Source organism: Bombina bombina, chromosome 1 (genome assembly GCF_027579735.1).
Source record: "Bombina bombina isolate aBomBom1 chromosome 1, aBomBom1.pri, whole genome shotgun sequence".
Classification (NCBI taxonomy): domain Eukaryota; kingdom Metazoa; phylum Chordata; class Amphibia; order Anura; family Bombinatoridae; genus Bombina; species Bombina bombina.
This window is the reverse complement of record NC_069499.1, coordinates 74444697-74458594: the sequence shown is the minus strand read 5'-3', so window position 1 is coordinate 74458594 and position 13898 is coordinate 74444697. Positions and strand designations below refer to the sequence as shown.

The 13898-nt window shown below is 35.9% G+C and overlaps 1 protein-coding gene across 2 annotated transcripts in view; it reads right to left on the bottom strand.

Moving 5' to 3' along the window:
* The window catches only part of SLC25A29 (solute carrier family 25 member 29), a 63344-nt gene that overhangs the window by 24953 nt on the left and 24493 nt on the right, over positions 1–13898 (bottom strand). The window contains exons 2-3 of one of the 2 annotated variants that reach the window (XM_053697459.1): positions 7356–7399; positions 1331–1415 (exon numbers count right to left, since the gene is read on the bottom strand). Coding sequence is in view for 1 of the 2 variants with exons in the window: in XM_053697458.1 (XP_053553433.1) it covers positions 7356–7399 (44 nt within the window). In the remaining variant the exon portion in view is untranslated. The remainder of the gene's footprint in view (positions 1–1330; positions 1416–7355; positions 7400–13898) is intronic. The other variant, XM_053697458.1, reaches the window with a different exon arrangement.

Here is a 13898-nt window from a genome sequence, read left to right as displayed (position 1 = left end):
GCAATGGGGAGCTTAGGTTTTTTAGATAGGCTTTTTATTTGGGGGGGGGTTGGTTGGTTGGGTGGTGGGTTTAACTGTTGGGGGTGTTTGTATTTTTCTTTTCAAGTAAAAGAGCTAATTTCTTTGGGGCAATTGGTAGGTTATTGTAGGCTTGGGGGGGTTTATTTTGATAGGGCTATTAGATTAGGTGTAATTCCTTTTTATTTTTGATACTGTGGGTTTTTTTTCTCGTAATTTAGTGTTTTTTATTTTTTGTAATTTAGTCATTTTTAATAGTAGATTTAAATAATTTGAGTAGGGTTAGGTTTTTTTAATATGTAATATAGTTAATTTAATTGCTAGTTTAATGTAATTTTAGTATAATAGTTAGTTTAGGTTAATTAATAGTTTAATATAGTTTATTTTAATTCTAAAGGTAAGTTTTAATTTATTATAAGATAGGGATGTTGTAATTTTAATGTAAAGTTAGCGGGTTGCTAGGTTTAGGGGTTAATAGCTTAATTTAGTTTATGGTGATGTGGGGGGCTGGTTGTTTTGGGGTTAATAACTTATTTAGTTGTGGCGGGGTCCGAGGGCGGCGGGATAGGGGTTAAACATTTTAGTATAGTGGCGGCGTTTAGTGACAGGGTATAAATAAAGTTGCTTGGTGCGCAGCTTTTTTTTATAAATATGGAGATCGTATTCAGGTCCGCGGCCACAATGTTAGGCGAGTGTATTGGTGCCGTCCAATGCAACAAAGTTGACGGCTTGCCACAAACCTTCAATTTGTAAAAAAAGCAATATTTGCAAAGCGCAACAAAGTAAGGTACAATAAAACAAGGTATTTGTAAATAATACTTTTTGTCATGTTATATTTTTAAATTGTAACTGTAATGTTTATTTTAAATATAGAATCCTGAATTCTAATGTTTTTGATCATACATAACATGTGGAACGATACAGCGTTTGCAATATTTATGAAAAAATGTCTCTCATGCTGGTGTCTACCAAGTATGCCAAAGAAAATCACACAAAAGCACTTTGTTGAATTCAGCTTAGCCTTTTTCTATTTCCTATATTTCTGAAAACTAAAGTCGGTTTCTAAAAGTGATTGGTCTGCTAAAAAAAATAGCAAAAAAACCCCAACATATCTAACTGCAATAAGTGTTAAAGACTGTATGATAGAACTATATGGATGGCTACGTATAGGATTTTCACCAGAACATACAGAAATATTTTCTAAATAATGTAAGACCTCTTTGCAAAGTAATGCAAAGCATCCCCCCTCCCCCTGTAATCTAAACACCCATAACACACAGTTGCTATAGTAAATATGTAAACCTGCTGGTACCTTACGGAGTTGTGGGGTGTTGGTATATACACACAGGAATCCAGCAAGATTACACAAGATGCCATCAGCTGGATACAGGGGGGATCTGAAATAGGACATACTCAAAATATATTTAACCCTAAAGCCTGTACTTTTCACAACCTGATAATAATGTATCCAAGATCCCAATTATAAATAAATACATACAACTAAAGTCAAAGTTAAACTTTCATGATTCAGATAGAGCAAACAATTTCAAACAACTTTCCATTTCATATCCATTATCTAAATCAGGGGTCGACAAATCTGTTTAAAATTTAAGAGCCAGTAAGAATATTTAGGGGACATACAGTGGTATTAGTACATAGATATACGTAGAATAACCCAAAAAGTTAGTAGTCAGTGGCTCCCTGGCTCCTGGGCTTGTCAAGCCCTGATCTAAAGGTGCAGTTTTTTCATATGCACTTTTTGTGGCACAAACTCCTACTGAGCATGTGCAAGATTCACAGGATATACGGTTATGCATTTTGTGTTCCACTGATGGCTGTCATTGGCTCACCAGATGTGTTTATCTAGTTCCCACTAGTTCATTACTGCTCCTTCAACAAAGGATACTAAGAGAATGTAGCACAATTTGATGAAGTAAATTTGAAAACTGTATAAAATTGTATGCTCTATATAAATTAAGAAAGAAAAAAAAAATAGTTCCATGTATCTTTAAAGTGAAAGTAAATTCTAGTGTTTTACAAACGCTAGAATTTACTATTGAAACAAATAAAGGGCACTTTCATTCATGAAGTATAAGATACTTCATGTAGAGAGCTCCGTTTATTTGATTCAATGTATCGCCGCTCTTAGCTCCTACAGCAGAGCACGGCTAAAAAAAATTTTGGCTAAGAGGTGACATTTTCACCTCTTAGCCAATAGCAGTGCGGTAAATCCGGCTTGGCGCCCATGGGAGCAAGAAAACGGCGATAGATTGAATCAAATAAAGGAGCTTTCTACATGAAGTATCTTATACTTCATGAATGAAAGTGCCCTTTATTTGTTTCAACAGTAAATCCTAGCGTTTGTAAAACGCTAGGATTTACTTTCACTTTAAGATAGTAGTGCAAGTTTGTGACTTAAGACTTGCTTTAGAGGTTAGTTTAACCATTTAGTTTCAGCTCTTCCATATTGTTGAAGCAGAATTCATTTTTATTTTGCAAATTGTTTAATTTTATTAAAAAAAAATTATGTCAAAGCAGAAATAAACACTTGTACTCTGTTGTATTTGGGGACACTGCCATTTAAGACTTACAACATTCCGCATACAACATCACAGCAGGCACTTTTTGGCTGCAATATTACAGTGAAAAAAACATATCTTTTATAGTTTAGAATAAACAATGATTACATTTGAATGGCAATGTAATGGAATACTTCTCAATTTGTCCCAAAATTTGAATTTTGAACAGACCCATGACATAATTAAAACTTTACAAATGTTCGGCATTATCTAATATATATATATATATATATATATATATATATATATATATATATATATATATACACACACACACACATATTTACACACACACACATATATATATATGTATATATACAAATCCCCAAAAAATTGCAAGGTGTCCCAATGTTGACTGGTCCTAGCACTACAAAAACTTTGCCTTTATGGGCAGAAATTTTTTTGCATCATTTAAAAATGTTTAGTTTAGGATGTACCCCAATACCCTCCGTTTTGTGTGTGCATATATATATATATATATATACACAGTATATACACACAGACACACACACACACACACGATGTGCATAGAAAACATACATGTACTGTTAATTTGTCACTTTATATACAATCGGCCAGATTACGAGTTTTGCGGTAAGAGGGGTGCGTTGCTAACGTGCACATTATTCTCACCGCTCACTTACCTGCAGCGCTGGTATTACAGGTTTTTACAAACCCGGCGTTAAAGGGCAAGAAGTGAGCGTAGAGCAAAATTGTGCTCCATACCGCACTCCAATACCAGCACTGCTTAAGTGAGCGGTGAGCTGGTTGTACGTGCTTGTGCACGATTTCCCCATAGACATCAATGGGGAGAGCCGGCTGAGAAAAAGTCTAACACCTGCCAAAAAGCAGAGTAAAACTCAGTAACGCAGCCCCATTGATTCCTATGGGGAAATGAAAGTTATGTTTACACCCTAATATGAACCCCGAGTCTAAACACCCCTAATCTTAACCCCTAATCTGCCACCCCCGACATCGCCGACACCTACATTATACTTATTAACCCCTAATCAGCCGCTCCCGACATTGCCGCCACTATAATAAACATATTAACCCCTAATCCACCGCACTCCCGCCTCGCAAACATTAGTTAAATATTATTAACCCCTAATCTGCTGTCTCTAATATCGCTGCCACTATATTAAATTTATTAACCCCTAAATCTAAGTCTAACCCTAACACCCCCTAACTTAAATATCATTTAAATAAATCTAAAGAAAAATTACTATTATCACCTAAATTATTCCTATTTAAAACGAAATACTTACCTGTAAAATAAACCCTAAGCTAGCTACAATATAACTAATAGTTACATTGTAGCTAGCTTAGGATTTATTTTTATTTTACAGGCAAGTTTGTATTTATTTTAACTAGGTAGAATAGTTATTAAATAGTTATTAACTATTTAATAACTACCTAGCTAAAATAAATACAAATTTACCTGTAAAATAAAACCTAACCTAAGTTACACTAACACCTAACCTAACCCTACAATTAAATAAATTACTTAAATTAAATACAATTAAATAAATTAAAATAAATTAGCTAAATTACAAAAAAAAAACAATAAATTACAGAAAATAAAAAACAAATTACTAGATCTTTAAACTAATTACACCTAATCTAAGAGTCCTATCAAAATAAAAAAAGCCCACCCAAAATAAAAAAAAACCCTAGCCTAAACTAAACTATCAATAGCCCTTAAAAGGGCCTTTTGCGGGGCATTGCCAAAAGAAATCAGCTCTTTTACCTGAAAAAGAAATACAAACAACACCCCAACAGTAAAACCCACCACCCACACAACCAACCCCCCAAATAAAACCCTAACTAAAAAAACCTAAGCTCCCCATTCCCCTGAAAGGGGCATTTGGATGGGCATTGCCCTTAAAAGGGCATTTAGATCTATTGCTGCCCAAAAGCCCTAACCTAAAAATAAAACCCACCCAATACACCCTTAAAAAATCCTAACACTAATCCCCAAAGATTCCAAGTGACAAGATGTCCTCAACGAAGCCGGGAGAAGTGGTCCTCCAGACGGGCAGAAGTGGTCCTCCAGACGGGCAGAAGTCTTCATCCAGACGGCATATTCTATCTTCATCCATCCGGCGCGGAGCGGGTCCATCTTTAAGACATCCGGCGCAGAGCATCCTCTTCTTCCAACGGACTAACGACGAATGAAGATTCCTTTAAATGACGTCATCCAAGATGGTGTCCCTTAGATTCCGATTGGCTGATAGAATTCTATCAGCCAATCGAAATTAAGGTTGAAAAAATTCAATTGGCTGATTGGATCAGCCAATAGGATTGAGCTTCAATCCTATTGGCTGATCCAATCAGCCAATAGGATTTCTTCAACCTTAATTCAGATTGGCTGATAGAATTCTATCAGCCAATCGGAATCTAAGGGACGCCATCTTGGATGACGTAATTTAAAGGAACCTTCATTCGGCGTTAGTCCGTCGAAAGAAGAGGATGCTCTGTGCCGGATGTCTTGAAGATGGACCCGCTCCGCGACGGATGGATGAAGATAGAAGATGCCGTCTATATGAAGACTTCTGCCCATCTGGAGGACCACTTCTGCCCGTCTGGAGGACCACTTCTGCCGGCTTCGTTGAGGACATCTTGCCGCTTGGATGAAGACTTCTCCCGGTAAGTGAATCTTCGGGGGTTAGTGTTAGGATTTTTTAAGGGTTTATTGGGTGGGTTTTATTTTTAGATTAGTGGTTTGGGCTGCAATAGAGCTAAATGCCCTTTTAAGGGTAATGCCCATCTAAATGCCATTTTCAGGGCAATGGGGAGCTTAGGTTTTTTAGTTAGGGTTTTATTTGGGGGATTGGTTGTGTGGGTGGTGGGTTTTACTGTTGGGGGGTTGTTTGTATTTTTTTTTTACAGGTAAAAGAGCTGATTTCTTTGGGGCAATGCTCTGCAAAAGGCCCTTTTAAGGGCTATTGGTAGTTTAGTTTAGGCTAGGGTTTTTTTTATTTTGGGTGGGCTTTTTTTTATTTTGATAGGGCTATTAGATTAGGTGTAATTTTTATTTTCTGTAATTTAGTGTTTTGTTTTGTAATTTAGCTAATTGTATTTAATTTATTTAATTGTATTTAATGTAGGGAATTTATTTAATTGTTGTGAAATGTTAGGTGTTGTAACTTAGGTTAGGTTAGGTTTTATTTTACAGGTAAATTTGTATTTATTTTAGCTACGTAGTTATTAAATAGTTAATAACTATTTGATAACTATTCTACCTAGTTAAAATAAATACAAACTTGCCTGTAAAATAAAAATAAACCCTAAGCTAGCTACAATGTAACTATTAGTTATATTGTAGCTAGCTTAGGGTTTATTTTACAGGTAAGTATTTAGTTTTAAATAGGAATAATTTAGTTAATGATATTAATTTTATTTACATTTATTTAAATTATATTTAAGTTAGGGGGTGTTAGGGTTAGACTTAGGTTTAAAGGGTTAATAAATTTAGAATAGTGGTGGCGATGTTGGAGGCGGCAGATTAGGGGTTAATAACTGTAATGTAGGTGGCGGCGAGGTTCGGGACAGCAGATTAGGGGTTAATAATATTTAACTAGTGTTTGTGAGGCGGGAGTATGGCGGTTTAGGGGTTAATATGTTTATTATAGTGGCGGCAATGTGCGGAGCGGCAGATTAGGGGTTAATAATTTTATTTTAGTGTTTGTGATGCGGGAGGGCCTCGGTTTAGGGGTTAATAGGTAATTTATGGGTGTTAGTGTACTTTTTAGCACTTTAGTTATGAGTTTTATGCTACAGCGTTGTAGGGTAAAACTCATAACTACTGACTTTAAAATGCGTTACGAATCTTGGTGGTAGTGGCTGTACTGCTCACTTTTTGGCCTCCCAGGACAAACTCGTAATACCGGAGGTAATATGGAAGTCCCATAGAAAAAAGCCTTTACGAAATTACGTAAGTAGGTTTGCGGTAAGGCCAAAAAAGTGTACGGTGCACCTATACCTGCAAGACTCGTAATACCAGTGGGCATAAAAAAGCAGCGTTAGGACCTGATAACGCTGCTTTTTTACCTTAACACACAACTCGTAATCTAGCCGAATGTGTCCTATGTGTACCTATTTTGTCTATATTTATGCATTTTATTTTCTGTAAAACAGTGTGTTCTTTTTCACGTAAAAATAAATAACTGAATAGATAAATAAAAGCTCTATCAGTTTTAAATAAATAGGTTTAAATGTCTGTTAAAACATTCATACAGATTTTGATCATCAGTAATCTGTCAACAACTATCATGGATCACTTTAAATTTGATCCCTGAAGAGTTTATAGTGATAGGGTTACTTTAACCACTTTCCTACCAGTACAGTTGCACAGAAAACACAGTTCTGGTTTCATCTCATGCAGTAGCTCTGTACAAAAACATCTGTCTTTCAGCAGTGGGTTTCTGTAGAACTGCTGCATATTTAATGTACACTTTTTTGACCTTGTAATATAATTCTTTATGTGGTTAGTTTAAAATGTTATAACTAGTCTAATTAGCTGTAGTGAGTGAGTTTATAGCTTTATATATATATATATATATATATATATATATATATATATATATATATATATATATATATATATTTATTACATATATAAAAGTTGGTACAATATTGTGTTTTGAAGACTACATGAGTTGTCAACTGAACAAATAAATATTAATGCATGTTTAACAATAAATAAAACATAATTTAAGATTAGAAAACAAATTAAAAAAAAAAAGGTAAACTCACCTTAACGGTATCAAAGGGATGCCCTACTAACACGCCAGCTGCACCTGCAAGATAACAAGACCAAGGTTAAAATCAGGTGTTTCTTTAAAGCAACAGTAAAATAAAAATTAAACTATTCAGATTATGATGCGTATGCAATTTTATTAGGAAATTTGTTTAGTTATCTTGGTATGTTTTGTTGAATACTAAATGTACTTAGGCTCTGGGGTGTGCACGTCTTTAGCACTCAAAGGGCAAGATTACAAGTTGCGCGGCAAATCAGTTGCGAACACCCCGCACGTGTTAAGGCTTTTTCGCATTTGGCATTGCTCAGATATTATAAGCTTCAAAATAACTTACTTTTCGTGCACATTATGCCGCGTAATCCAAACAGCAAAAATGTGTGCTCATTCACGTATTCCCTATAGAAGTCAATGGAGAAGACAAATAGAAAAAAAAAAAAAAACTAAAACCCTAATCTGTTGCGCAAAGCCCATGACGTATTCTCCTTGAAAAGTGTACATGAAAATGCGAATATTTAATATTGCAAATTTATTTTCGCAATGGAATATGTTCTATTTATTTATAAATAAATATTTATCTATATATGTGATGATTGTAGGACTGATATATCTAAGTATAGCGAGATATGTATATGAATATATATATGTCTAGACATCTCAAGATCTATATGTGAATATCTCTTTGAAAATACCTCTGAGATATTGTTTAATGTGCATAAGATTGTAATGTGAAATATTTTCATTATCTCCATAGTTAAACATATCTCTATACATATAAATGCATGTTTGTCTATGTATATGTATGTATGTCAATGTAAAATACCTTTGTCTGCTTATTTTTCCTAACACCCAAGCGCTCATATCTTTGATCCCTTATAATTTTTGTGTGCAATATTTGTTTTTTTAAATAATTTTTATTAAACAGTGTTAATATGAGTGTAGGTGTACTTTGTAATGTATTTTTGAAGTGATTTGTGAAACTTTTTTGTTTTGCAAAACACATAACTACAGCTCTTCAAGTGCAGAATGGATTGTTGTGTCAAAGGCGAATGCGCACACGCAATCACAATTTTTTCAGACTTGTGATATAAGGCATTGAACATTGCTTGCGAAAAGACCATATCGCTGGCGCGAAAGACAGAACGCGCGACTTGTAATCTTACCCAAAGACAGCTGTGTTTGCAGCAGTTAAACGCGCAAGCTCCTCAGACTACCTAGATATTTACAGTCCTTTTATGATCTTGGTATTGCAAGTGCTGGATATGTGGATATGCCAAGTAAGTACAAGTAAGTACAAGAAGGAAAAAAACATTTAAAGGGACAGTCTACTTCAAAATTATTATTGTTCAGAAATATACATAATCCCCTTATTATCCATTCCCCAGTTTTGCATAATCAACACTTTTATATTAAGCTAAAAGATTTTACGTTAGTCTCTATCCAGAATTCCATTTATGTGGTAAAAATAACATAGGTCTCATTCATAATTTTAGTTCATTATTGCTTTAAATCGAGTTATCAATATTTTTCCGGCAATTTACTAATCTTCTTTATTCAACCCATTTTTTTTATTTTTTTTTCATTCCGGTCACATTTTTAGCTCGTCCTATTTAAATTTAGGCCGTTAGGCAGCCGTCACTGCACGTCATCCACCTACTCTTTAACCCTTTGAGTGCTAAGCACTTTCACACCCGGGTGCTAAGCTGATTTGAGGGGTTTCTTATTTATTTATTTTTTAATTATATATCTTTTTAACTTTTTTTTATTTTTAGATCCCAAGACTTACACCGTTGGCAAGGTTAGGCGATTATTATTATTTTTATACTTTATTTATGAAGCGCCAAAATATTCTGCAGCGCTGTCCATGGATACAACTCATTTAAATAAAACAATAATATAAAACTTGTAAGAGACAGGACAAAATTTACAAACACATACAGGAGGTGGGTCTTGGGGGTTTGTAGCTGCTTAGATGCTTGAGATACAGGCTTCTAAGCAGCATGCCCCCTTTCCCTATACTTGTCATTGTCATTTTTAAATAAAGTTGCGCTGTGACGTCATCACATCATTGCACGTGACATCACCGCGCAAAACGTGAAGCCCTGGCAATGCATGTCACTATACAGGCCCGATCGCCGGGGTAGGAGCCCCCAGATCTCCCTCAAGGTGGGAGAGTGCTAGCAACGGCTCTGAGCTGTCGTTAGCACCTGAGTGGGAAACTCTGCGACGACTCAGAGCCGATGTTAGCACTGAAAGGGTTCAAGAGCGCATGCGCAACTTTGTTTTCATTACATTCCAGACCGCGCTGGCTCCTGAGTTGCGCATGCGTTCTATTTACAGGTTTGAATGCAATACGTGATCCGCATCATAATCATTAAATCATTGATTAGCGCATGCGCAGATGAAAGTTAGATGGGCGAGTAGTGCATGGCACACTAGCAGAGATATGAGGTGGCCTGCAGGGGCTTAGAAACAGCAGAAATTTAAAGTGAAGGTAAACGTTGATGAATGAAAGCCCAGTTTTTAAAAATACTATTAAAAACAGGGGCACTTTCATTCATCAAAGTTCAGAAAGCAGCCATTTTGTTTAAAAACGTACCTTTCTTCTCTTCACAGCCGGAGTAGCTTCCCCCGACCGGAGATCCTCTCTTCACACGTCAGCAATGACTAATCCGGCTTCCTCCAATCACGGCATGGCCTTAGGCCATGATTCCCCTGGGGGGAAAGCCGTGATTGGAGGAAGCCGGATTAGTGTCTTGCCTACAGTAAAGCATGGTGGTGGGAGTGTCATGGTCTGGGCCTGCATTAGTTCTGCCGGCACTGGGGAGCTACAGTTCATTGAGGAAACCATGAATGCCAACATGTACTGTGACATACTGAAGCAGAGCATGATCCCCTCCCTTCGGAGACTGGGCCGCAGAGCAGTATTCCAACATGATAACAACCCCAAACACACCTCCAAGACGACCACTGCCTTACTAAAGAAGCTGAGGGTAAAGGTGATGGACTGGCCAAGCATGTCTCCAGACCTAAACTCTATTGGGCATCTGTGGGGCATCCTCAAACTGAAGGCGGGGGAGCGCAAGGTCTCTAACATCCACCAGCTCCGTGATGTTGTCATGGAGGTGTGGAAGAGGACTCCAGTGGCAACCTGTGAAGCTCTGGTGAACTCCATGCCCAAGAGGGTTAAGGCAGTGCTGGAAAATAATGGTGGCCACACAAATATTGACACTTTGGGCCCAATTTGGACATTTCCACTTAGGGGTGTACTCACTTTTGTTGCCAACGGTTTAGACATTAATGGCTGTGTGTTGAGTTATTTTAAGGGGTCAGCAAATTTGCACTGTTATACAGGCTGTACACTCACTACTTTACATTGTAGCAAAGTGTCATTTCTTCAGTGTTGTCACATGAAAAGATATAATGAAATATTTACAAAAATGTGAGGGGTGTACTCACTTTTGTGAGATACTGTATATTACAATATCTATAAAAATTATTACTAATTATTATTAATTATTAATAATTTTTAATATTTAATATTTTACATAATACACCTTAAGATAACTCAATCTTCATGTGCGCTAACTGGACACCATGTTAGACCTAAAGAGCGAAATCCGAAGCATGTTATGCATATTATACATACAAATGTTCTTCACCTAGAATTTTTTTTACTTTTTATTATTAAAGGAGTAGTCTAGTCAAAATTAAACTTTCATGATTCAGATGGAGCATGCAATTTTAAGCAACTTTTAAGCATCTGGGTAGCACTTTCTAATTGGTGTCTAAATGTAGCCACCAATCAGCAAGCGCTACCCAGGTGCTGGACCAAGAGAACAAATAAAAATTGATATTAGGAGTAAATTAGAAAGTTACTTAAAATTGCATGCTCTTTCTGAATCATGAAAGTTTAATTTTGACTAGACTATTCCTTTAAATATATATTTCTGTATATATTTGATAATGTTAATGTAAAATATATATCTATACCTATATATACAGGTAAATATATTTAATAACAAAATAAAATTTTCCAGTTTGTGAAGAACACAGGAATGTTAAATATATACAGTCAATACACAGTAGAACACATTATTAAATATTATTATAGAATTATTATTTAATCACATATATATTTTATAGTCCTTTGCACTCAAATACATGGCCACATATTATACACCTTTTAACTCTTATAAAAGATTTGTATGAATATTAATATGATTTATTTGTATTAGATAGTATTTATATGATTATAACAGTATATTTTAATGCATTTATGTTGTGGTGCACGTTAACTCAAGCGAACGTGTTTACTTTAGACTTGCAATATGAGCACAAGTTAGCGTGGGTGTGATATTCCTATATCGCTTGAGCACAAATGTTAGCGCGCCACTTGTAATCTAGGCCTCCATGAGCAATGAATTATTGAGTTTAATGTCCATTTAAACCAGCACTCTGTCCAGATCCTGAAATAAAGACAAGCTAAATTACAATTTTGATTGCAGGGTAGAATTTTGTCTACTTGAACTGATACTAATCAGGCCTGGGTTTGGGAGGTGAGTGAAAATTAATCTCCCAGCTTCTATTTTTAATATAGTGATACATTATACATGGAAATGTATTGCAGTGCCAAAACATATCCTGTGTTCGTGACATAAATTCTAGAGAACTCCATTGTCTAAGAAAATATAAAACAAAACATATTGTGAGTGATGTTTACCCTTTTAGAGCAAGCACTGGCCAAAAGCTATTAGAGAAAGGACCAAAACAACTCCAATAAAAATGTATTTTGGATGGAGTTTTGTGGGCAGAAATTTCTGGTTGTGCGCCCTTGGGAAAGTTACTCCGGAACCCACAGCAATTTAGGAAAATCAATTGTTAGGAGTCTTGCTGCTGCTGATAGCAGCAGTGGAAAAAAAACAGACGCTTGATTGTAAATAAATATATCTATATAGTTTATATAATCAGAGCATTCTTTAAAAAAACAACAACAAAAAAACTATCTATCTATATATAAATTATCTATATATATATATATACATACACACACAGTATATATATACATACACACACAGTATATATATACATACACACACAGTATATATATACATACACACACACACAGTATATATATACATACACACAGTATATATATACATACACACACACACACAGTATATATATACATACACACACAGTATATATATATACATACACACACAGTATATATATACATACACACACACACAGTATATATATACATACACACACAGTATATATATATATATACATACACACACAGTATATATATACATACACACACACACACAGTATATATATGTGAAGTAGAATACTGCTTTCTAATTCTATCAATGTGAATTGTTGGTGAAATTAGCGAAAGACTACACAGACACACACAGACATATTTCTAAACGCACTCATGCAGACATACGTATACAGACACACACAGACTCACTCAAATACACACAGACTCACAAATACACACACACACAGACAGAGACAGACACACATATACAGACATACACTCACAGAGTCACTCATATACACACAGACTCAAAAACACACACAAGCACAGGGACAAACTTAGACTCACTCAAACACACTAATAAACAAAAAGAAAAAGTCAGCTATATATAGATGTACAATAATATACACCAATTATATTTGCAGAAAAAAATCACTCAGACACACTCACAAACACACAGACTTACATATACACAAACACACACATACAGACTCACATATATACACACAAATTCACTCAAACACACACAGACTCACACAAACACATACAGACTCACATATACACACAAATACATACAGACTCACATATACACACAAACACACAAAGTCTCATATATACACACAAACACATACAGACTCACATATACACAAACATACACAGACTCACATATACACACATACATACACAGACTCACATATACACACACAAACATATACAGACTCACATATACACACATAGACACACACATATACACACACACAGGCTCACATATACACACACACAGACTCACATATACACACATACATACACAGACTCGCATATACACACACAAACATATACAGACTCACATATACATACATAGAATCATATACACACACATATACACACACACAGGCTCACATATACACACACACAGACTCACATATACACACAAACATATACAGACTCACATATACACACATAGGGCCATAGTTATCAAAGTCTGGCGGACCTGATCCGACACTGCGGATCAGGTCCGCCAGACCTCGCTGAATACGGCGAGCAATACGCTCGCCGTATTCAGCATTGCACCAGCAGCTCACAAGAGCTGCTGGTGCAACGCCGCCCCTGCAGACTCACGGCCAATCGGCCACCAGCAGGGGGGTGTCAATCAACCCGATCTTACTCGATCGGGCTGATTTCTGGCAATGTCTGTCCGCCTGCTCAGAGCAGGCGGACAGGTTATGGAGCAGCGGTCTTTGTGACCGCTGCTTCATAATTGCTGTTTCTGGC